This window comes from Typopeltis vanoorti, chromosome 17 (assembly GCF_054136105.1).
Source record: "Typopeltis vanoorti isolate ZY-2024b chromosome 17, IOZ_Tvanoo_1.0, whole genome shotgun sequence".
Classification (NCBI taxonomy): domain Eukaryota; kingdom Metazoa; phylum Arthropoda; class Arachnida; order Uropygi; family Thelyphonidae; genus Typopeltis; species Typopeltis vanoorti.
Window position 1 is genome coordinate 36,348,668 of NC_143565.1, and position 23,595 is coordinate 36,372,262.

General features: G+C 36.1%; 1 protein-coding gene across 5 annotated transcripts in view; it reads left to right on the top strand.

Moving 5' to 3' along the window:
• The window catches only part of LOC150097294 (hepatocyte growth factor-regulated tyrosine kinase substrate-like), a 274,352-nt gene that overhangs the window by 184,316 nt on the left and 66,441 nt on the right, over nt 1–23,595 (top strand). For 4 of the 5 annotated variants that reach the window (XM_090407192.1, XM_090407195.1, XM_090407193.1 and 1 more), the window contains one exon: nt 18,241–18,429. The exons of the other annotated variant lie outside the window; for it this stretch is intronic. In XM_090407192.1, coding sequence (XP_090263318.1) covers nt 18,241–18,429 — 189 coding nt within the window. The remainder of the gene's footprint in view (nt 1–18,240; nt 18,430–23,595) is intronic. 5 annotated transcript variants of the gene reach the window in all.

Consider the following 23,595-nt stretch of genomic DNA (forward strand, 5'->3'; position numbering starts at 1 on the left):
GAAGGGAAAGAACAAGGGGGTCACCATGGAAATTGTGTAAAAGTGTGGTTAGCAAGGGTGTTAGGACTAGATTTTTTGCTTGGAGGGTGGTGAATGGATAGCCAGAAGTGGATGTAAGTGCTTTGTCAGTGGATGAGTTTTTATTATTTTGAAAGATATTTACTTTAAAAAATAAATAGCCATCTCTGTATTGAAACTGAACAACACACAAGTGATTCAATCAGTCTTGCTATAATTAGTTTACAGCTGATCATAAAATTATAACAACAAGGAATGGTTTGTAATGGTGAATAATTAGCTATTGTGATTTTCTTTTTAGTATTCCATTGTACCCATGGAACTTTGGACCTTTGATCATTATATAGTTTATCAGCTTGAGTTTGTTATAGTGACTATAGTGAGAGTTAACTGTATATGAAATGTGAACATCATCACTCACGTCTTGAAATTTGATTATATTTTGTACTGAAACATCATTTTTATGGGCTGAATACAGTCATGCAAATTTTTTTAAAAGGCCTTAATTTGGTATTCTTCAGAAAACTTGTACTAGATTTTTTTTGAGAGCAGAGATAATCCTGAAGCAACAGAGTTTCTGGTTGTCATTTTAAAATCTATAATAACCAATTCAGAATAAATGCTGGTAGAACAAAGCATGCAATTATTAACAAGATGTTGGTGTTTAACCAGTGAAATAAACATGCATATTAAAAATTCAATTATAATCTAATACAGACTGATCCATCATAATTCTTATGATGGATCAGCTTGTAGTAATTGCAATTATAGTATACTTATTTCTAAATAACAAATCTAGGCATTTAGAGCAGTTGTTCCAAAGACTTGAATTTTAAATTTGTTAAAATAATAATTATTATTATTTAAAATAAATAAAGAGCCAATAGGCTTCATTTCGGCAATGTAAACATTATTTAAATTAAGGGGATATTAAAATTAAAATTACATCACCGAAATGAAGCCTATTGGCTCTTTATTTATTTTAAATAATTTATAGGTGCACCTTTTTGACAACTCGTATAGCAGAGTATATATATGTTCTTTTCGCTATACCCTTAGTATTATTTTGGTCTAGCTACTCACTGATGAGATCTCAATAAAGATCGAAACCAGGATAGTGACCTCCCACCATAATGTATAACATCATACATCTCCTAGGAGATGGGTTTTACGTTATGGGAAATATTAAGAATAGCGATCAGAACTTTCCCCACCGTTGCTACGAGTTGCCCTAGTTTGTACTACATACGTTTGACTATGTGCTTTAGCTTACGCTAGTAGTCGTCGATACTTTTATAGTTACTATATTCAGCATAAAACTCTTTGAGTCTCTTATTCAGCTTTAAAACAATGTGGGATTTAATATTCCCTTAATTTAAATAATTATTATTTCAAACACCTCCAAGGGGTCCAAAGACTCATCACCTACTCTACCACTCTCAGTCTTCACCACTTAATCCACCAACTACTACACCGAGCCATTACTACCATCATCATTGACACTGATGCCATATACTGCCCATCACCACTAGTATTTTTTGTCTGTAAATTGCATGCGTTCTGAAGGCTAATTTTCTATATGCGGAAAGAAAAACCTGAGTTTCCAGAAGAAAAAAGCCTTCTACTGCCATATGAGATTGGCTAACTCACCTTCAGTTGGAAAAAAAAACAAAGATATTTAAAAGATATGGCATGACAAGAATAGAAATTAGGCCTTTTCCAATCGAAAGGTGCAATATACTGTCGTTCTTCCAATTGCACTACGGAAGTATTTAATAATGGTTTGTTATTATGATAATGATGAAAGGATTGGATATAGTAAGAATAAAGTATGTGGAGAGATTAAGGAAGAAAGTGCAGATTGAGACATCAGGAATCAGTAAACTGGGCTACTGCTTATTTTGTATCTCTGAATCATTTGGTAAAATGGAAGGAGGGTCATATATAGCAAGGCACATGTTGAGAAGGGTACTTACATGTAGAAGTGGAAAAGAGTAGTGCTTAGATGTTGGAAGTTTATTTTGCACTTGGTTAGACTATAATGAATTTAGTTTAATCCTTTATCCAAGTGTAAGCAAACAAAGTTTGCACCTGAAAATATCTTCACGACTGAGATAAGGTGGTACATCCCTTGGCAACTTGTAACAAAGGTGGATCAAGATCTCATCACTCCTTGTCTCAGTATCTTCCATAATGCAAAGCACATCTCCTTGCAGACATGTACACTGCTATGCTTAAGGGATGGGCCACTACCCAGACCGCTTTCGACCTTTATTGAGGTCTCATCGATAGGAGGCAGACCCAGAGTGGTGATACTAAGCCAGAAGCAATGGAGAGGTCATATTTACCTATACGAGTTAACTACTGGTGTACCACCTTATTATTAAATTACTCTGGATTTAGAGAAAGATGTTGGAAGTTTATTTTTCACTTGGTTAGACTATAATAAATTTAGTTTAATCCTTTATCCAAGTGTAAGCAAACAAAGTTTGCGCCTGAAAATATCTTCAGGACTGGGGTAAGGTAGTACAACACCGGGAAACTCGTTGCAAAGGTGGAGCAAGTTTTCATCACTCCTATCTCAGTATCCCCCATAATGCAAAACACATCTCCTTGCGGATATATATAATGTTATGCATTAAGGGGAGGGTTACTACCCAGACTAGTTTCGACCTTTATTGAGGTCTCTTTAGTGGGATCCAGACGTGGAGATACCAGGCAGAAGCAATAGCAAGGTCATCTCTACCTATAGGGGTTGCCAAAAAGTGTGCCACCTTTTTATTAAATTACTCTGGATTTAGAGAAAGATGTTGAAAGTTTATTTTTCACTTGGTTAGACTATAATAAATTTAATTTAATCCTTTTTCCAAGTGTGAGTAAACAAAGTTTGCGCCTGAAAGTATCTTCAGGACGGGATTAAACTAAATTTATTATAGTCTAACCAAGTGAAAAATAAACTTTCAACATCTTTCTCTAAATCCAGAGTAATTTAATAAAAAGGTGGCACACCTTTTGGCAACTCCTATAGGTAGAGATGACCTTGCTATTGCTTCTGCCTGGTATCTCCAGATCTGGGCCTGGCTCCCACTGAGACCTCAATAAAGGTCGAAACTAGTCTGGGTAGTGGCCCTCCCCTTAATACATAACATTATACATGTCTGCAAAGAGGTGTGTTTTGATGTGCAAAGAGATGTGTTAGCTTGCTCCACCTTTGCAACGAATTGCCCAGTGTTGAACTACCTTACCCTAGTCCTGAAGATACTTTCAGGTGCAAACTTTGTTTGCTCACACTTGGATAAAGGATTAAACTAAATTTATTATAGTCTAACCAAGTGAGAAATAAACTTTCAAGCATAGTATAGCAACAAGAAAAATCACAGTGTTTTCTTTTTATATGTATCCAATTAAAAGAAAGAATGATTATGGGAGGAGAATATTAATTGATGGGAATGGTAGAAGATTACTACTACTGAGAATATATTTGATACGTGCACATACACACGCTAATGGCTGGCACTAATGACTTGAAAGGTGAGAAATATTGTATGATAGAAGATATGAAAGAGTTAATAGAAGTGAAAAGAGTTAGACGGTGAAGACTGCAAGTCTGCTGCCACACTTTGATTGATAGAGGTAAATTGAAGAGGAGGATAATGATCATAAATCAATCAGTGATGTGCAGCTTGAGTAGAAGAAATGGTGTGGAGTTTGTGGACCTGTGGACAGAAATTGATGATGAGAAAGACTTATATAATGCTAATGGATTGCACTTAAATAGATTCTGAATTAGTTTCCTAGAGAGAGAGAGAGAGAGAGCTTTGTTCACCAAAACTTGGAAGCAGTCAGGAAAACTAATGCTATTAGAACAGATGCAGGCACTCTTGAAGCAAGTATGAGAATGAGCAAAAATGTGGAATATACTCTCTTAAGTATATTGAGTGTGGTAGTTAGTTCAAAGTGTAAAGGTAGTTGGGGACCTAAGGGGATGCTACAGTTTATATATACTAATGCTAGAATTATCAGAAATAAGAGACTGAAATTTTTGACATTAGTTAGTTCAACCTCACCAACTTTCCTGGCAACTGATGATGTAGTTACAGGAGAGAGAATGTGAGGTTAGTATTTTAGTATTTTCAAGTTTGATAGAGAAGATAGGATGGGGGGGGGATACTGCTGATGAGCTTATGAATTGTAGCCAGGAAAAAAAAAAGGGGGGGGGGTAAGTGTCAAGCATGTCGACGACTATTAATGTGAGGCCGTCTGGTGTGGGATAAATGCTAAATGGACAATGCACAGTTAGTTGCTACTATAGACCAGGGGTGGGGTTACAAGGGATGATATAAAAGACATGCAACAGCAAATTAGCATAATGAGTTCGGGTCAAATAATTATTATAGGAGACTTCAACTATGGAGACAGATTGGAAGGGAGAAAAGATCACATGGCAGGAAAGAAATGAAATGTGTATACCTACTAAGGTATGATTACTTGAAGTAGAATATGATGATAGACGGACTCAGGGTGCAGTTATAGACAGATCTGCTAATTGGATCAGATCTGTCTATAACTAAAGTGGCCACTAATTGGGGAAAGTGAACATGCAGTCTTGTTCTTGACCTGAGAGATTGAAAAATGGAAAATTTTTAGTTAAGAAGGGATGTATGTTGGAACTACAAGGCAGGTGATTATGGCAACCTTAGAGGGCAGCTTTGAAGCAGTGCTATGGCATAAGAATATGAAGAAGGATGTTAGCAGTGCATAGGAAATAGTCAAGGAGTATCTGAAGGAAGCAGAATCAAGAGGAGAAATCATGTAGGGATTAGATGAATGAGTTAAACAGTAAAAACAGTTTAAACGTTAAACAGTAGCCGCATAAAAGAAAATGTTGTGGTAGGTATATAAGGTGATCAGAAAGCTCATGAACAGTACAAGACATAGGCAGGAAAAGTGACCAACATGGTAAGAAAAGTAAAATCAGATTATGAGAAGAAATTAGCCAAGTAGCCCATAGGAAATCACAAAGAGTTGTTTTGTTATGTGACCATGGAAGGATAACTTTAACAAGTGCTAATTATAGTGAGGTGACAGACTATCCAAGTGAGGATATTGCAGTGACAGGAACTGGTATGAGAATAAAAGGTGATGAATTGGAAAGACTTAGGATATTGCAGAATCTTAATGCAAATATGGCTGTGGGATTAAATAGGATTTCAGCTTGCATATTACGAGATTATGCAAAGGAACTGGCAGTGCCTCTGGATAGGTTGTTTATGTGGCTCCTCAGTTCTAATAAAGTCCCAAAGGTTAATAAGGAGGGTAAAATTGTTCCTTTGCATAAAGAAGGCTCCAAGACTGATTAGCAAATTATGGACTAATCAGTATCTTTGGAGTGGTGGTGATTGGAAAAGTTTATCAGAGATAGAATTCAGGCATGGATGGATAAAAATATGATACTTTGGGAGATACCTTTGTGAAGGGTCAATTATACTTAGTGATTTACTACTTTTTTATAGTAGAGTGACAGCTGAGTTTGATTAAGACAATGGCTGTGTGACGATACCACTGGATTTTGTGAAGGCATTTGACAGGATACATGGAAGGATTTGTTACACAAAGTGTAACAAATGTGGATGGATATGAAACTGGCGATGTGGATACTGATGAATAGTAGTATATGGAGAAACAGAATCTAGGAGAAGACAGGTGAGTAGTGGACCAAGCACAGAGCCTTATAGCTGTATGCTTGGCTCACTGCTCTTTAATTTGTACATAAATGATATAGGAAATAATTTGAAGGGAATTCAATTGTTTGCTGATGATTAGGAATGGTAATGATTAATCAAAGTGATGTAGAGAGCTTGCAGGATGATTTAAATAGGCTGAAAGTATGGACAAAAGATAAAGTCTGCCAGTTTAATGTGGAAAATTGTGAAGTTATTCATTTTGGGATAAACAGATATCCAGCTGTGTACCACATTGATTTAACTGCATTCCAGTAAATTGATGAGGCTAGAGATTTTACAGTGGTGGTAGATAGAGTTGATGTTCGGAGGGCATATTGCTAAGGTGACCAAGGTAACTTGGTTATTGAAGAACACACTATCAAGCAGAGTTAAGAAAATTATTATTCCTGTTATGAGGCCTTGATACATCTACATCTGGAACACTGCCCAGTTCTGGTCAAATAAGTTTCTTGGTGGAGAGGATCAAGACGCAAGTGATCAAGATTTTTTTTTTGTGTATGTGTGTGTGAGAGAGAGAGAGAGTGAGTGAGTGAAATGCTCCTTGAGACAAAAGGTGTGTAGCAAGGGTGCACATTATCTCCACTGTAATTCATTATTTATACGAATTACATTATGAAAGAAAATGGTATTATAGGGTTTCAGATTTCAAAAGTTTGTTGATAGGCAGTAAAAAAGGGAATCGATGCATTGCTAGAGGGGACAGAAGAAGAGATCATCTCTGAAAATTGAGTAAGAGTGTGGTTAACAAGATGTGAGGACTAAATTTTTCACTCGGAAGGTGATTACTGATTTATTATTATTTTGTTGCTTATCCTAAATCATGGCTTCTGTGATGAGCTTCCCCCCTCACACACACACTGCCACCATCTTTCTTTGGTGAGAAAGTAAATAAAGGCTGGTTTTATTTGTGATTTTATTTTGAATTCTGTTTTCTGTTGTCTCATCACTAGTTGGGAGTTTTACAGTGTGTTGCAGTTTATGTGTTTACTAGCAAATACTCTTACTTAATTTTTAAATTTAGCCAAGTTCACACATGTGCTGATAATATGTAGGTTTTGATAATTTCCTAATAGTAGATTAATTGTACTACCCTAAACTCAAAGTGTAGTCATATGGAATAGTTTACCAACTTCTTTCCTATTTGTTCTTTCTTCTTCTTCTTTTTTTTTTTTTACTTTTTATTTTCAATATCTTTTCTGCTGCCTAAATAAGGCATATCTTGATTTATAATTAATAATAACCAAGTGGGAATAACTTTCAGTTTTCAAGGAAAATTGTAACTTAATGGAAGTTTTTATAACTAAGTTCAAGATCCTAGAGATACTGACCAGTGCTTGTTTATTTATGCCATTTTTTAATTATTGGTATTGAAATTATCTTGGAGGCAGTGTACTAAGATGTTCCTGTATGTCTGCAATAATAGTTTGGTTTTATTTATGACACACACACACACACACACACAAAGTATTCATATACTGTCCAACTCATGCATTATCTTTCAGATGATGTATGATTTGTTAGTTGGAATCATCAACTGAATCTAATGGTGGTATCTTTTTTGCTGTAAGTATGATGCTGTGTAGTAGCAATTATGTTTCATGAACTGCATGCAATTAGAAATCGTAATTACAAGAATGAATCATACATTTCCTTGTCACTAATTTCTTGCCATTGTTATACTATGGATGTCAGCTATAAAATAAGTGACAAGTATGATTTATCATAAAATTTTTTTTTATAGTATGTTCAAAAATGACTTTGTTATGAGCTCTTCTCTGACAAATTCTCTTACCCTTGTTATTTGACATGGTAATAACACTAAATGGAAAATGGAATATATGTAATTTCCATTCCTTTTCTTGGTTTGGGCTACTCTTCCACATAAATTGAAATTTATTAGTTCATACTTCATCTCTGTGGTAAAGCTGCTATTTCTTCTCATCTCTCTCTCTCTCGTGTTTGGAAGGTATCTTACAGTATTACTGATACAAACATAACCTTTACAGAATGTACCCTCTAAGCTGTATGTGCATACTGGTCAAAAAGGAGAGTGTATGCATGTCTAGTAACCACAAGCACAAAATTTAACTTTCAGAATTTCTAATTTACAGTCAATAATTTTTATTAATATTATTATTATTATTACTATTACGTGACACCTCCAAGGAGTCCAAAGACTCGTCAAGGGAGGTCACCTACTCTACAACTTTCTGTCTCCACCACTTAATTTATCCACCAACTACAAAAAACCTTGCTACCATCTACACCCACCACTAGTATCTTCACAGACAATCACAAACATCCATACCTACAGTGGATTCGAACCTGCAGCCTTTTGGCTGGAGAGCGGATACGCTAACCACTCAGCCGACCAGTACTATAAAAATGAATTATATGATACATGAAAAAGTTATATTATTACTGACTTTTGGTCCACAGTTTTCCTCAAAATTAATCTATTCTCTGTCAAGACTCCAATATTATCAGATCTTATATTTTTGTCTTCTAAAGCAATTTGTATCAATCCACCTAGATCTTGGTGTTCCTTTGGGTCTTTTTCTTGCTAACAACAGGATGTTGTTTTGCTAATCTTTCCTATCCCATTCTGTTTAGGTAGCTATACCACCTGAGATTAGCTCTGCATTCCTGAACACATTTCTGAATGCTGACAATTTCAAGTCCTTTCCTAATATCCTCATTTTTAATACATGTGTAGAGGCTTAAGTGCTGTGAGGACATCATGTTGGAGGCTTAATGGATTTTTTACAACACTCAAAAAGAATTAAAATAGAATTTAATACTTCCTATATTTCGTCCTAGTCACTAGGACATCTATGGGGATTACAAAAACAATTAATGTAACATATACGCAAATAACAAACAATACTAAGCCCAACCATGTGGGTGACACTAAAGTCCTATCTAGGTAGAGCGCCCTCTAAGGGCTGTAGTAGGTGGCCTGGAATGTAAGGTGGGAACTCTGGTGATGAGTGTTTCCCAAATCTTTGGAAGCTTAATGCAGCCATATTTATTGAGATTTGGTTGGTTTTTGAGAGCTGCTGCTGCTTCTAAGAAAAGTCTCTCTTTCTTGAATTTGCTGTGGTGGAGCATTGTGGTTTTCTTCCATGATACCCTGTGGGTGGTGTCCAAAACATGGTCAGCCAAGCCTGAATGGCCATAGTTGTGTTTGAAGATGTAAGACTTGTGTTCCTCTAGACGGATGTTGGTGATCTACCTGTTTGTCCAAAGTACGCCAGCTTACAGGAACAGGGTACTTTGTAAACTCCAGTCAGAGAGAGAGGAGGGAGCTGATCTTTCGTAGAACGGATAAGGGTAGCAAGTTTGTGGTGGGGCTTATATGCTGTGTGTAGGTTGTACTGTTTTAGTATCTTGGCTATTTTTTCGGATGTGCCACGGATGTAGGGTATGGTGATGGCATTTTTAAAATCTTGTTGACGAGAAGGATGGGGAATGGGGGAGGAGTTGATTATTTTTTTGATACTGTGATCGCTGTAGCCATTGGAGAGGAAAGTGCTGTGTATGTGGTTAAGCTCAGTAGTGAGGGCGGTTCCACTGTAACAAAGATTGTGGGCTCTCTTGGTAAGAGTTTTAATAATGCCATATTGTTGAGAGGGATGGTGGTGGTAGAGTTTGTGAATGTATCTGCCTGTGTGTGTGGGTTTTCTGTATATGGTGAAGGTAAGTGTATCATTAGGCAGGCATGTGACTAAGGTGTCTAGGAAGGGTAAACAATTGTTCTTTTCCTTTTCCATAGTGAACTGGATTCTTGGATGTAGACTATTGAGATGACTGAGGAAGGAGTCTAACATGTCTGGGCCATGAGGCCAAATAGAGAACACATCATCTACATATCTTAGCCAGATAGAAGGTTTGAGTGGGGCTGAGTCTATGGCTCGTTTTTCAAAATCTTCCATATAGAAATTGGCAAAGGGGGGGGGTGAGAGGGGGAACCCATGGCAGTTCCCTCTATCTGCTTATAGATTTTGTTGTTCCAAGAGAAATACCCAGAGTTAATGGCAAAGGAAAAGAGATCTAAGATGTCAGAGGGAAAAACGTTTTCTAAGAGAGATAAGGTGTCAATTAAGGGAATATTGGTAAACAAAGAGGAGATATCAAAGCTTACCAATATGTCTGTCTTATTCAAGGTTAAATTTTCTGTGAGGGCTTTAAAGTGGGTCGAGTTTTTTATATAGGAAGGGGACCTTCCGGTGAGGGGGATCAGAGAGTTGGCCAGCTGTTTAGATAGTCTATAGCAAGGTGCATTGGTGTAGTAGATGCCATCTACTATGGCATCTACTACACCAAAAAACTACACTTATAGTAGATGCCACCAAATGCACCTTGCTATAGACTATCTAAACAGCTGGCCAACTCTCTGATCCCCCTCACCGGACGGTCCTCTTCCTATATAAAAAACTCGACCCACTTAAAAACTCGACTCCTGATTGCATTAATATTGAGTGTTTTCTATCACTGTGCTAATACTGCTTGTTTCATTTAGCAATCTTTCAGAATAATTACTCCAGACATAACAAATTTAGTTTAATCCTTGATCCAAGTGAGCAAACAAAGTTTGCGCCTGAAAATATCTTCAGGACTGAGGAAAGGTGGTGCTACACCAGGCAACTCGGAGCAAAGGTGGACAAAGCTATCATCACTCCTATCTCAGTATCTCCCATAATGCAAAACACATCTCCTTGCAGATACATATAATGTTATGCATTAAGGGAAGGGCCACTACCCAGACCGGTTTAGACCTTTATTGAGGTCTCGTCAGTGGGAGCCAGGCCCAGAGGTGGAGATACCAAGGCAGAAGGGAGATGCTGAGATAGGAGTGATGATAGATTGGTCCACCTTTGCTCCGAGTTGCCTGGTGTTGCACTACCTTTTCTCAGTCCTGAAGATATTTTAGGCGCAAACTTTGTTTGCTCACACTTGGATAAAGGATTAAACTAAATTTATTATAGTCTAACCAAGTGCAAAATAAACTTTTAACATCTTTCTCTAAATTCAGAGTAATTTAATAATAAGGTTGCACACCTTTTGGCAACTCCTATAGGTAAAGATGACCTCTCCATTACTTCTGCCTTGGTATCTCCACCTGTGGGTCTGGCTCCCAGTGAATGCTGGCTATATATGAGAGGCTCTGCTTGGGGTAGGTTTTTGCCTGTCTCTAGTAGAGCCACCACTGAGATTATGCCTCTGTCTGGTGGTGGTGGGGTAAGCCTGCCGCTGGGTAGAGCCAACACTGAGAAGTTCTTCTTGGTGACGGGGTGAGCCTGTCACTGAGTGGAACAAAGCTGAGTTGGGTGATCTTTCGGGATCGTCTAATTTTTAGAGAGGTCTTTACTTAAATACACCTCAATAAAGGTCTAAACCGGTCTTGGTAGTGGCCCTTCCCTTAATGCATAACATTATACATAACCGCAAGGAGATGTGTTTTGCATTATGGGGGATACTGAGATAGGAGTGATGATAGCTTGGTCCACCTTTGCTCTGAGTTGCCTGGTATTGCACTACCTTTCCTCAGTCCTGAAGATATTTTCAGGTGCAAACTTTGCTTGCTCACACTTAGATAAAGGATTAAACTAAATTTATTATAGTCTACTCCAGACAGTGATCTGGGGTAATTATCTTTATCTTTGGTTTTCATGTCACCTTTCATCTCTGATTATTTTTACACTACTCTTTCCTCCATTTTGTAAGCTTTTTCCATAGTTTCCAGAATATTTTTCCACCTTCCTGATATTTGTTTTCTATCTTCCTACCAAAGTATTTCCATGACTTTTGTTTAACTAGATTTCTTACATTCTCTATTCTCAGTCAATGTTTTCTTCAGGGTTTACCACTTCTTGTTTTCATGTTATTTTTTTTTCTTGAATGATGTTTGCATATTTTAGTCTACATTTCTCCTCTGAAAGCTATTCAATTTTGATTCATTTTAAACTTTCTTAAACACTCTTCTTTTCAGTACTAAATTTGCTTTTATCCTGCTTAAAACTAAATGGTGATCACTTTTGATTTCAAATCCTCTCTCTCTATATATATATAATATTCTTGTGTCCTGAACCAGTGAGGAAACATCACTATGAATAATAGCATACTCAATAACCTTTCTTATTTCTTACACCTTCTCTCCATGTGAATTTGTGCACATTTTTATTCTGGGACATGCTATTAGTAGTAACTAGTCCATGTCCTGAAGAGAAACACAGCAGTTACTTACCATTATTATTAGCTTTGCTCTTTTCTCTAAATATTCCCAAAAATCAGTATAGTATAGTAATCATTTTATACTCTGCTATTTTGATCTCTAATAAGAGCAAACTTTTTCGTTTTCATTGTGTCAGTTGCCTTCTCTAATGCCTTAAAAAAATTTCCTCTGTTTTTTCATTTGTAGAACCTTTTATTGGAGTTTATTGGACATTAGTATATGCACAAATAATTCTTATCGTCCAATTTTCTACTCTGATATTTGCTTACGTCACGCTACCTGATATTGCTTGCCATTCAAGAAGATCCTTGTATTTATCATTCCCTGATTGGTACTACCTGGATATAACAAACATTTTGTATTTTTGCTTCGAAAGATCTCCCCTTTTTTTTGCCTCCTTAGTCCATTTCTTTTGCATTGATGCTTCTTATTTGATGGTACCAATCTTGAACTGTGCTCCAGTAGGTAGCTGACTTTCTGCTGTTCATTCACCCTTGTTCCTTGATGAAAACAACAGGGGCTTTGTTTAACTAGGCAGCATCCCAGCTGGCATGAAAAACTGCCATGTTATACCATCCTTTTGTATTATGGTTTCAGTCAATAAGAATACAATAAGCTTGAATGCCAGCCCATCCTTGTTCATTCAGTATCGATGTAGATATCTAACAGGGTGCACCATGAAAAGGTGAAGATTGGACATTAGGTTAGAAGCACCAGTCAGTTCTTTGCATTCCTTAACAGGCTACACGGAGGTCTTCCTCCCAGTTATACAGATTTGATCCTTAAGCACCCCATTATACTTGCCACTTATTTTATTTAAGATTTTCTTCAGTGTCTGCACTTTAATATAACTCTAACCCATTCTAATTTAATACACTCCAATTAGTTACTTTTATCCTGTACTGTGTGGGCAAATGGATGCTCACATTGGCAAAAAGTTGCAGAAACATTTGTTTCAAGTATCTGCAGTTTAGACAGTACAGCCACTTGAATTCTAAATGTGATGGATTTTTGTAGCTATGTAGATTTAAGTTCAATGATTTAGAGTTTGCTATTTTGCAGGTTATGCTAGATGAAAAAAGGACAACATTATTTTGGGAAATATTACATTTGGATTTTAGTGCATTAAACCTTGAAAATATCACTATCAAAATTAAAGTTATAAAGAACTAGCCATTAAATTAATGGCTAGATAAATGTGACATTATTTGTTTACAAACTTCATATATATGCACTATTTAAATAGCTGAAATAATAAGCTTTTAGCTTGATCTTATAGAAATATTTAGCATGCAGTGTGCAATATCTTTTAACAAAGATGTCATCGATTTTAGGTATTTCAAATTTAGAGTTCATAGCTGACTTTCGCTATTATGATCACAGTCTACTAACACACATTCAGTCTAAGAGTGGAAACCTGAGTACAAAATGTTGTTCATGTGCACATGGGCAGGCAAAAATTAGAAGGCACATCTTTGCAGGTTTCTTCTTATCAGGAAAGAGCTGCAGAATTGTAACTGCCTAAATCAAGACATCCCTAGTAATAGTATACACAGTTACAGTGACAAAAATAATGAATAGATTATTACAGACCTTACAATAATCTGAATACTGTATTATTTTGCTTGTTAACAGCAACAAATTTGGAAACAATATATGACTTATACATTCAGCTAGCAGCTCTTAGTAAGTGCTCTGTTCAAACAATGTATTATCAAAATAATACGAAGTTCTTAAACGAAATGAAGTACAAAGCACATAATAAAAATCAATTTTTAGGATTGGGATGGGGTATCCCTTGATTATTATTTTTTTTTTTAATGTCAATCTTAACCATGAAATATTGTAAAGCAGTTGTATATCTATCTCAAAGCATGAGTTGACTAAGAATTAAATAATGTGGAAACTGTATTCTGGAGACCAAAAAAAAAAAAAATATTTTTCAAGTCAGACATTTGAGATGAATTTCATTGCCTGGTGTGAAACCACTGCCCTACTTTGTGGAGGCCAGAAGTGGCTTGAAAAAAGTTCCATGTTTGGTTTCTGGAGTAGAAGTTTCTGGACTATGTAAAAATAAATTAAAAATACAAAAAAAGTGTATAAAATTGGAAAAAAAAAAAACCTTAGTCCACCTATAGTACATTGCATACTATGGTATTGATTTTTGTGGGTAAGAGCAACATAAAAAAAAAAGGACTCAATAAGTAGGAGAGCAACATGAAACTAGGCAACAAAAAGAAATCATCTATCATCTCTGAAGCTACTCAAATTAATGCATTTCAAGACAAGAATCCCTCAAACATTTGTTATAGGGACACTCGTTGTTCCATTTAAGATTGAGCATATAATTGGACCTCAGAACTCGCTTTGAATAGGTGTGCATGCATGCGCATGCCTGAAACTCTTTCTGTGAATTAGGTTGGTGTATTTTCAAAGGATTCTGTGCTGGTATTGGCACCATACACTATAGATTGCTAGTTATCTGTTTTATAGTTTTATGCAGTTTGTCATAACTGACATAGTCTTGATATTTATTAGTCATCATCTCTAGGGAATGATGGATGTAATCAGCAGAAAAGTGGTTATATTCACGAGTCATTTGGTATATACTGGGTAACAATATATGATAATACCATCCATGAAAGGTTATTTAGCCTATAGTACATTAAGTATTATGGATGGGCAAAAAGTTAATGTAAAATAAGAAATTTTGTTAACGTTGGAATTTGAAGGCCTTTAGATTATATTCGTTAAAAAATTCATAAGAAGAAAGATTGCAGAAGTAAAAGTAATGAATGAAGAGGAAGTAAAATCTGTGAGAGTGTGTGTGAGCCGTGAAGGGATATTGAATAGTTCCTGCACGTGTTTCAACAGATTTGGAAAAGAGTGGAAGAATTATCAATGCTATTTCTGATGAACAGCTTCCATAGTGTCTGTTCAATGATTTGAATAGGATGGAATTATGGGCATGCGGAAATGGCTGTCAGTTCAATATTAGGAAATGCATAGTTATGTGCTTTGGTGTAATGAAAAATCAAGTGTTATTCCATATTTATGGAATGATGGTAGAAGTAACTGATCAGTCTAGGGGCATTGGAGTTTTAGTAGATAAGAAATTGAAGTTCAAGCGCCATATTATTCAAAGATTAAAAATATAACTGGTAATTAGTTTACGGAATTAACAACGCATAAAAAGTATATTAATTAAAGGTAACTTTAATGAATAACTTCTATATTTTGGCAACGTCACATTGCCATCTTCGGGAACATAAAGATATGGTATGTGCACACAGGCACTAACAAAAGCAAATGAGGAAGAAAGCAAGAAACTACTATTGTTCCTAAGTCCTAATGGTGCCCTCTGGCGGGCTAATTTGGTTGTCTTGGCCGTTGGGCTGAAGTTCTCATAATGTAAGTCTCCCAAATTTGGGGTAGTTTCATGCATCCAAATTTGTTGAAGTTAGGAACGTTTTTTAGAGCTGCTGATGATTCCTTGAACAATCTTTCGTATTTAAACTTACTGTGGTGTATTATTTTTGTTTTCTTCCAACGAATTCAATGGTGGGTATCTAAGGCATGGTCTGCTAGCCCAGAGCAGCTGTACTGGTGAAAAAACATAATGTAAGTCTCCCGGCTGTATGGGAGACTTACATTATGAGAACTTCAGCCCAACAGCCAAGACAACCAATTAGGAACAATAGTAGTTTCTTGCTTTCTTCCTCATTTGCTTTTGTTAGTGCCTGCATGCACATACCATATTTTTATGTTCCCAAAGATGGCAACGTGATGTTGCCGAAATATAGAAGTTATTCATTAAAGTTACCTTTAATTAATATACTTTTTATGCGTTGTTAATTCCATAAACTAATTACCAGTTATGTTTGACCAACGTATAAGCCTTGCTACTAGATTGAAAATAAACTCAGAAGATAATTGCAATGCCAAAATGAAACCTGACATGTAAGAATAAGAAGGTCATTTTGTCTCTTTACAAAGTCTTCATATGAACTCACCCAGACTGTGTGCACAGGTGTAGTCTGGTTTTCGTGATGATGTTGATATAGTGAGAAGACAGAGAGGGTGTGTTAAAGATGATATTGGGATTGTAAATGCAGATTTTGAAGACAGATTGAGGATTGTGGACTACACGCGCACACACACACACACTAGCAAACAGTAGAAAGAGAGGTGATATGATAGATATTACAAACTTCTGAGAGGATCATTCAGGATACCATTAGATGGAATTTTTCATTTTATAAAGGGCATCCATGGAAGTTGAGAATGAATGAATGAATGAATCAAGAAGAGGTGAGAGCTAGATTTTTTTTTTCATAGAATGGTGTGTGATTGGATTGCCTTTGGAGGTGGTGATTGGGGGGGGGGATAGTGTGAATGATTTCTAGAAAAGATATGACAGTTGTTGTGTGTGATCTCCTCCTTTGATGAATCCTTGACTTCCTGGAGGTCTCTCTTAATAATAATAATAATAATAGAAATATTTGCAAAAAGATGCAGCAGTGGAAACTGAACATAAGTGTGAAAGTGAGTGGAATGAATTGTTTTGTACTGAGTTAAATATTTTTAGAGAGTGCTTAGGGATACAATCCTAAATGTGAGAACAGTGTTGGATAGATTTGTATAGTGTTATAGTTCTTCAGTAATGCCTGGAACAAAAGAGAAAACAAAATTTTTTTTGGTTCTTTAAGAGACAGTATTTGTAATATGTTTATAAACCAAGAGAGAGATTGGAAGTTAAAGTAATGCCAAGAAGAAAAATCTCATCTTATTTATAGATATAGCTGTTATCAAAAGTAAGCCAAGAAGAAACTTTCCTTTTATGAGAAGTTAAACATGAATGAGTTTTGATTGCATTGAAATAAACAAGCTATCAGAACTTCATTGTAGAATGGTTCAAAGATCAGAGGAGTGTAAGGTTACAAAAGTTGATATTTTGGATGGTTTGGTTATGTTGTGTAATGCAGGGTTTGCAAATTGAGAAAGAGGAATGCAATGTATTCTAATCAGCTAAAATCTGAATTGTGTTTGAACTCAGCTGCAGAAAGTCATTCATATACAGGATGAGCCAAAATGATGTGAGCAGTTTTTTTTTTTTTTTTACAAAGAAATTAGTAACCAGAAAGTGCAGCAATCGTATAATTTGAAATAGGAACTCAAAGGGTTTTTGTGTATGTAGGCACAAGAATTAGTTTCTGGCATTACTGCTAGATCACATAATATGCAGCTGATTTAGTACAGCGACAGATCATTAGGCCTGCTTTTTTTGTATGTGTCTTGGAGTTTCATCTCCAAATTCTGTTGAGTGAGCATTTAGAAAGAAATATGAAAAAAAATATTCTCCAATACCCCAAATTCCGTTCATAAGGGATATTGCAAATTTATATGAAGCCCATGGAGGTCAACATTGCAGTGTAGCCATTAGGAGAATGAACCACAAATAACTGTGGCAATTCTTTAAAACACCTTTAAAAATTTCAATAATGATACAGTAGCCTATTTCTTGTCATTCATGGACATGATGGCCTGCATTGGGCAGATACAATATTTCACTCACCTGTGTGTTTCAGACAGATGTGTAGATAAACTTAAATGTTGGCAGTTATTCACCTGTAATTTTGTTACTTTCTTCACATCCCCAAAGGAGCAAAATAAGATGTTTATTTATTTAGCTGCTAATATTTTTCTGGATTTTCTAGCATCTCCATATCACTAATAGTTTGTCATATAATGCAATCATTTATAAGTGGGAACAGTTTTAAAATTGTAACTTTATAATTATGTCCTAATGTGATGCCATCTGTTGTTGAATAAAAAAAAAAAGAAGTTTAGAAGTATTAAGTCAGTCTCAAAAGACTCTCCCTCCCCCAGATTTTTCGTGCATTGCTTAATTAATTAACCCACAGTTCCAATCAGTAGGTAACAAATAAGATTATATAACATTTGACCCATACTAATGAATAATGACAGTAAATATGAATTGAGATATATAAGTAAATTGTGTGTACAGCAAATTGAGAAAAATTTCGATACTGTACATTTTGTATTTTCTGATCATTTGAACTAAGAAGTCTTATAAAACAATATTCAATCTTTTTTGTTTATTTCCTAATAAATTATAATGCAGCATAATTTAGACTTTTTTTTTGCATCGAAAAGATTAAAAACAGGTAAGAAGCCAAACACTGATTTATATTTTTACTTATGTATGTACTTATTTTACAGGATAATGAGAATTCAGCAAAAACAGTTATAAATACTGGAGAATCTGAGTTAGAGCATTATTTAAATCGATCATATTGGGAACAAAAGCACAAAGAAAAAGGACAGGGTTCAGAAATGGTCAGTAACCCTGTGCCAAGTGCTCCATCATCTAATCAGAATTGTTTATTAAAAAATGTCAAAGTTTCAGAGGTAAGTTGAACCAGAAATACTTGAGGAGATTTCAACTTTGGCATTATTATTATTACCATATCTCTATGCAGTCAAGACTTATTATTGGTGACTGAACACTACATTGCTCACCATTCTTTATGGAAACATTCAGATCATCCATAATTATCCATATGTATTTACCACTATCTCTATACCGTTTCCAGAGCTTTCCTTTTATTCTTTCTTTTATTCTGCCTTTCAAAAATATTTTTGGTATACATCTCATAAACTCTTTTCGGTAACTTATCTATCTCAGTTAGATTACCTCATTTGTTCTTTTATTGTTCACAGCGCCTGATATTACTTTGCTATCTATTTCGGGTCTGGGTTAGTCCCGAGCGAGTGGAAGGAGGGGAAAATAGTTCCACTGCATAAAGGTGGTTCAAGACTGCTGTTGTAAATTACCGACTGATTAGCATATCAGGAATCATTGTCAAGTTCTTAGAGAAATTAGTCAAGAAAAGAATACAGGATTGGATAGATGAAAACGGGATATTGTATGGGGGACAACATGGTTTTGTGAAGGGTAGATCATGCCTCAGTAACTTACTCACGTTTTATAACACAGTGACGGCTGAACTGGATAGGGGTAGTGGGTTTACAGTGATACTACTGGACCCTGCCAAGGCCTTTGATAGGATACCACATGGAACTCTAATCAGTAAACTGGAGCAGATGAGGATGGATGTAGGTTTGGTGAGATGGATAGGAGGGTGGTTGAAGGAGAGATACTAAAGAGTGGCTTATTCAGGAGTGGAGTCAAAAAGATGTCTTGTGACTAGTGGAGTGCCGCAGGGCTCTGTTCTTGGACCACTGCTTTTCAATTTGTTCATCAATGATATCGGAAAGGATTTGAGAGGAAGTGTTCACTTGTTTACTGATAATGCAAAGTTGTGAGTGCACAGGATGTCAAAATTTTACAGGATGATTTGGATAGTTTGGAGGACTGGGCTAGGAAAAATGGATGTCAGTTTAATGTGGCAAAGTGTAAGGTTATGCACTTTGGGGTGAAAAGAATAGCAGTAGTATATCGCATTGGTGGAACCATACTCCAGGAGATTGATGAGGCCAGGGATTTGGGAGTGTTGGTGGATAGGGAGTTGAAGTTTAGGGGGCACATTACAAAAGTGACTAAAACAGCTCACCAAATCACTTGGCTTCTGAAAAATACTTTAACATGCAGAGACAAACAAGTTGTTGTTCCTCTGTATCGAGCCTTGATAAGATCCCATCTGGACTTCTGTGCTGCCCAGTTATGGGCACCAGGGTTTCTTTGTGATGGGGAGGAAGTGGAGAGGGTCCAGAGATGAGTGACCAAGATGATAGCAGGTCTGTGGAATGAACCTTATGAGAATAGATTGAAGATCTGTGGGTTGCAGAAATTGGACGATAGGCGAAGGAGGGGTGATATGATTGAGACATTCAAATTACTGAAGGGTTTTTATAAGATTGATCCCAAAGATATTTTTGAAAATATGACTGGTGGTGGGAGGACTAGGGGCCATGCATGGAAGCTGGGCAAGAGCGTGGTTGACAAGGGTGTTAGAGCTAGGTTTTTTACTTGGAGAGTGGTGAATGAGTGGAATAAGCTTCCAGAGTCTGTTGTGGGTGCTACGACTGTGAATGAGTTCAAGGCAAGATATGATAGATACTGTGTGAATGTTGAATAGTTATTCCAGACATGATGTTCGGGCCTCCCTCGATGAGTCTGTCGACTCCTTGGAGTATCCTGGAACAATAATAATAATAATAATATCTATCTTCAAAACTGTTCTAGCCCCAAAGCCCTGGCAACCAAATCTACATGTACAAGATCGATATAATAGGAATGACTGAAACAAAAAAGGCAAAAACTGGTGAGATCTTTCTGAGCAATAAATACAAAATGTTATATTCAGGCAATGACGATCAAGTAGCCATAGTATTCAACACTAAATATGAGGCTAATCTTCTTGAATGGCAGGCAATTTCAAATAGAGTGATGTGGGCAAATATCGGAATGGGGAACTGGACAATGAGACTTATTTGTGCCTATGGTCCCACAGAAGGTTTTGCTAAGGTAGAATTGGAGGAGTTTTTTTGAGGCTTTAGAGAAAGCAACTGACACAATGAAAAATGTAAAGTTGGTACTTGTTTAGGATCTGAATAGCAGAGTAGGAAATGATTTCAGACATAAAAAAAATATTTTGGGAAAATTTGGAGAAAAGAGCAAACCTAAAAATCAGGACAAATAAATACTTGTTGGATTTCTGCTCAGGACATGGACTGGTTATTACTAAAACCATGTTCCAACATAAAAATGTGCACAAATTCACACGGAGAGAAGATGAAAGGAATAAGAAAAGTCTCATTGACTATAATAAATTTTGTTTAATCCTTTACCCAAGTGTGAGCAAACAAAGTTTGCGCCTGAAAATATCTTCAGGACTGAATATGGTGTTGTACTACCTTACCTATTGAGTATGTTGTTTTCTCTCTGGTGCAGCACACTAGAGTGTACAGAGGATTTGAAATTGGAAGTGAACACCATTTAGTCTTCAGCAGGATAAAATTGAATTTCATATTGAAAAGAAGAACATGTAAGTAACTTTAAAGCGAATAAAAGTTGAGCTGCTCTCAGATGTGAACTGTAGACTGAAATATACAAACATTATTGAAGAAAAAATGAAAGAGTTTGAGAACAGGAATCAAACCTTGGAGATTCATTGGCAAGCTCTGAAGAAAACATTGATTGATTCAGCCAGAGAGGCATGTGGTGAGGTTGTCTGCAAGGATAAAAAAATCAGAACTTTATGGTAGACACAGGAAGTTAAACAGGCAGTGAAGGAAAGCATATCAATATTTCCAGGCAAATAAGTCAGCTTGTGGTAAGAAAGTGAAACACTGTGTAAAACTAGCTAAACAAAAGTCGTGGGAAGATTTTGGTAAGAACATAGAAAATAAATATCAAGAAGGCGGTAAGATATTCTGGAGGTTGTTGAAGAAGCTCAGAAATGGAGGAAAGAGTGCTGTAAAAGGACTTAGAGATGATAAAGGTGACATGAAAACAGGAGAAAAAAAAATATATCCTTGTAGTATGGAGTAATTACTTTGAAAAACTGCTAAATGAAATGAGCAGTGATGACAGCACAGTGGCAAAAAAACACTGACCAGGAATGCAGTGAGGAATACATATCCATACATGAAGTAGAAAAAAAGCCATCAAAATCCTAAGATGTGGAAAGGCAGCAGGAGTAGATGCTATTCGAACAGAAATGATCAAGTATGGAGGTATAATACTCTTACAGTGGCTGCACTGCATAGTTCAGAAAGCCTGGACAGAGGGACAAATTCCAGATGATGAGAGTAAAGCTGTCATAGTACCATATATAAAAAGGGAAATAAAACTGAATGTGAGAATTAGAGGTATTTCTGTACTGAGTGTTCCTGATAAGATTTATACCAGTATATTTGAGAAACGGTTGAGAAGGATTGTGGAAAAGAAGCTTAGCAAAGAACAAGCTGGATTCAAGCCAAATAGAGGTTGTCAGGATCAGATTTTCACTTTACGAGAAGTAGTTGAGAAATCGTGGAATATGACAAAGATCTGTATTTAAGTTTTGTAGAACCTGCAAAAGGCATATGACAAGGTGCCAAGAGAAAAGCTATTAAAAATGGTACAGTTATATGGTGTCAATGGGGCATTATATCGAGCAATATGAAACAGACCAATCTTGCTTCAAAAGTCTTTATTTGAGTTGTAAGTCAGCAGTTAGAATGATCGAAGTACAGGGAGATGGTCTAATGTTAAATCTAGTGTGAGATAAGGATGTACATTATCATCTCTGTTATTCATTATCTATATGGATCACATTATGAAGGAAAGTGGCATTAAACCGGATATCAAAATTGGAGATGTTAATGTCAGCTCTTCGCTTTATGCAGATGATGTTATACTTCTGAATAAATCTGCTACAAGTCTTCAAGATTCTCTGACTAAAGTGAATAACTGTTGTAATAGATATGGTATGAAGGTAACATACATAATAACAAGACAAAAACAATGAAAATAGGCCAAAACATTGAAAATATCAACTGCATTGTCAATGGAGAACCAATAGAACAAGTAAAATATTTCAGCTACTTAGGCACAATTTTTAGTGAAGATGGTAAATTAAATATGGAAATAGACAACAGAATCAACAAAGCTGGTATGGTAGGAAGTCAATTGAATAAATTCATATGGAATAAGAGAGAAATTAGTCAAAACACTAAATTAGCTGTATACAAGACAGTGTTCAAACCAGTTTTAACTTGTGGATCTGAGAGCTGGGTCAGAAGTAAAACACTTGACCAAAGACTAGAGACCGCAGATATGAGAGTACTGAGAAAGATTAGGAGCGTGAACAGATGGCATCGATGGCAAAATCATATTGAAAATGAAGATATTAAGAAAGAACTTGACATTGTCAGCATCCAGGAATGCGTTAGCAGAGCTAATCTCAGGTTGTATGGTCACTTAATCACATTGGGATAGGAAAGATTAGCGAAACAAGTGTTCTTTGCCATGTTGTCAGGAAAAAGACCCAGAGGAAGACCAAGATATAGGTGGATTGATACAGTAAAAAGTGCCTTTGAAAATAGAAATATAAGATCTTACCATGTTGGAGCCTTGACAAGTAATAGATAGATTTGGAGGAAAATTGTTGATAGGAAGTTAGTAATGATGCAAATTTTTCATGTAGTACTATCATATCCTCTACACCCCTTGAGGGTAAATGTCAGGAATTTGATGATGAAATTAATAACAATTTATTAATGCAAATATTTCATTCTGAATCTAAAAGAACCTACCTTTACAAGCCATTACATATAACAAGATTCAGCCCAATTATTTCTCAAAAAAACAGCATCATCAAATTCTTACTTAATAGAGCACAGTTTGTGTGCGAACCCTGATCTTGTGCAGTGAGTCCCAGTTACATACATACATTATGGGGAATCTCTGAATCAATTTCAAAGACCCTTAAAAGATATAATTTAGTTCTCATGTTTTTGTCATGCAGTCCATACTGTCCTCAAGTTTAGGTCCCGTTTGTTGCGTCAGTGCCATTTTAAGTTTTGATGATTGTCCAAGAGAGCAGAAGTGCTTTTACTCTCTTGAAC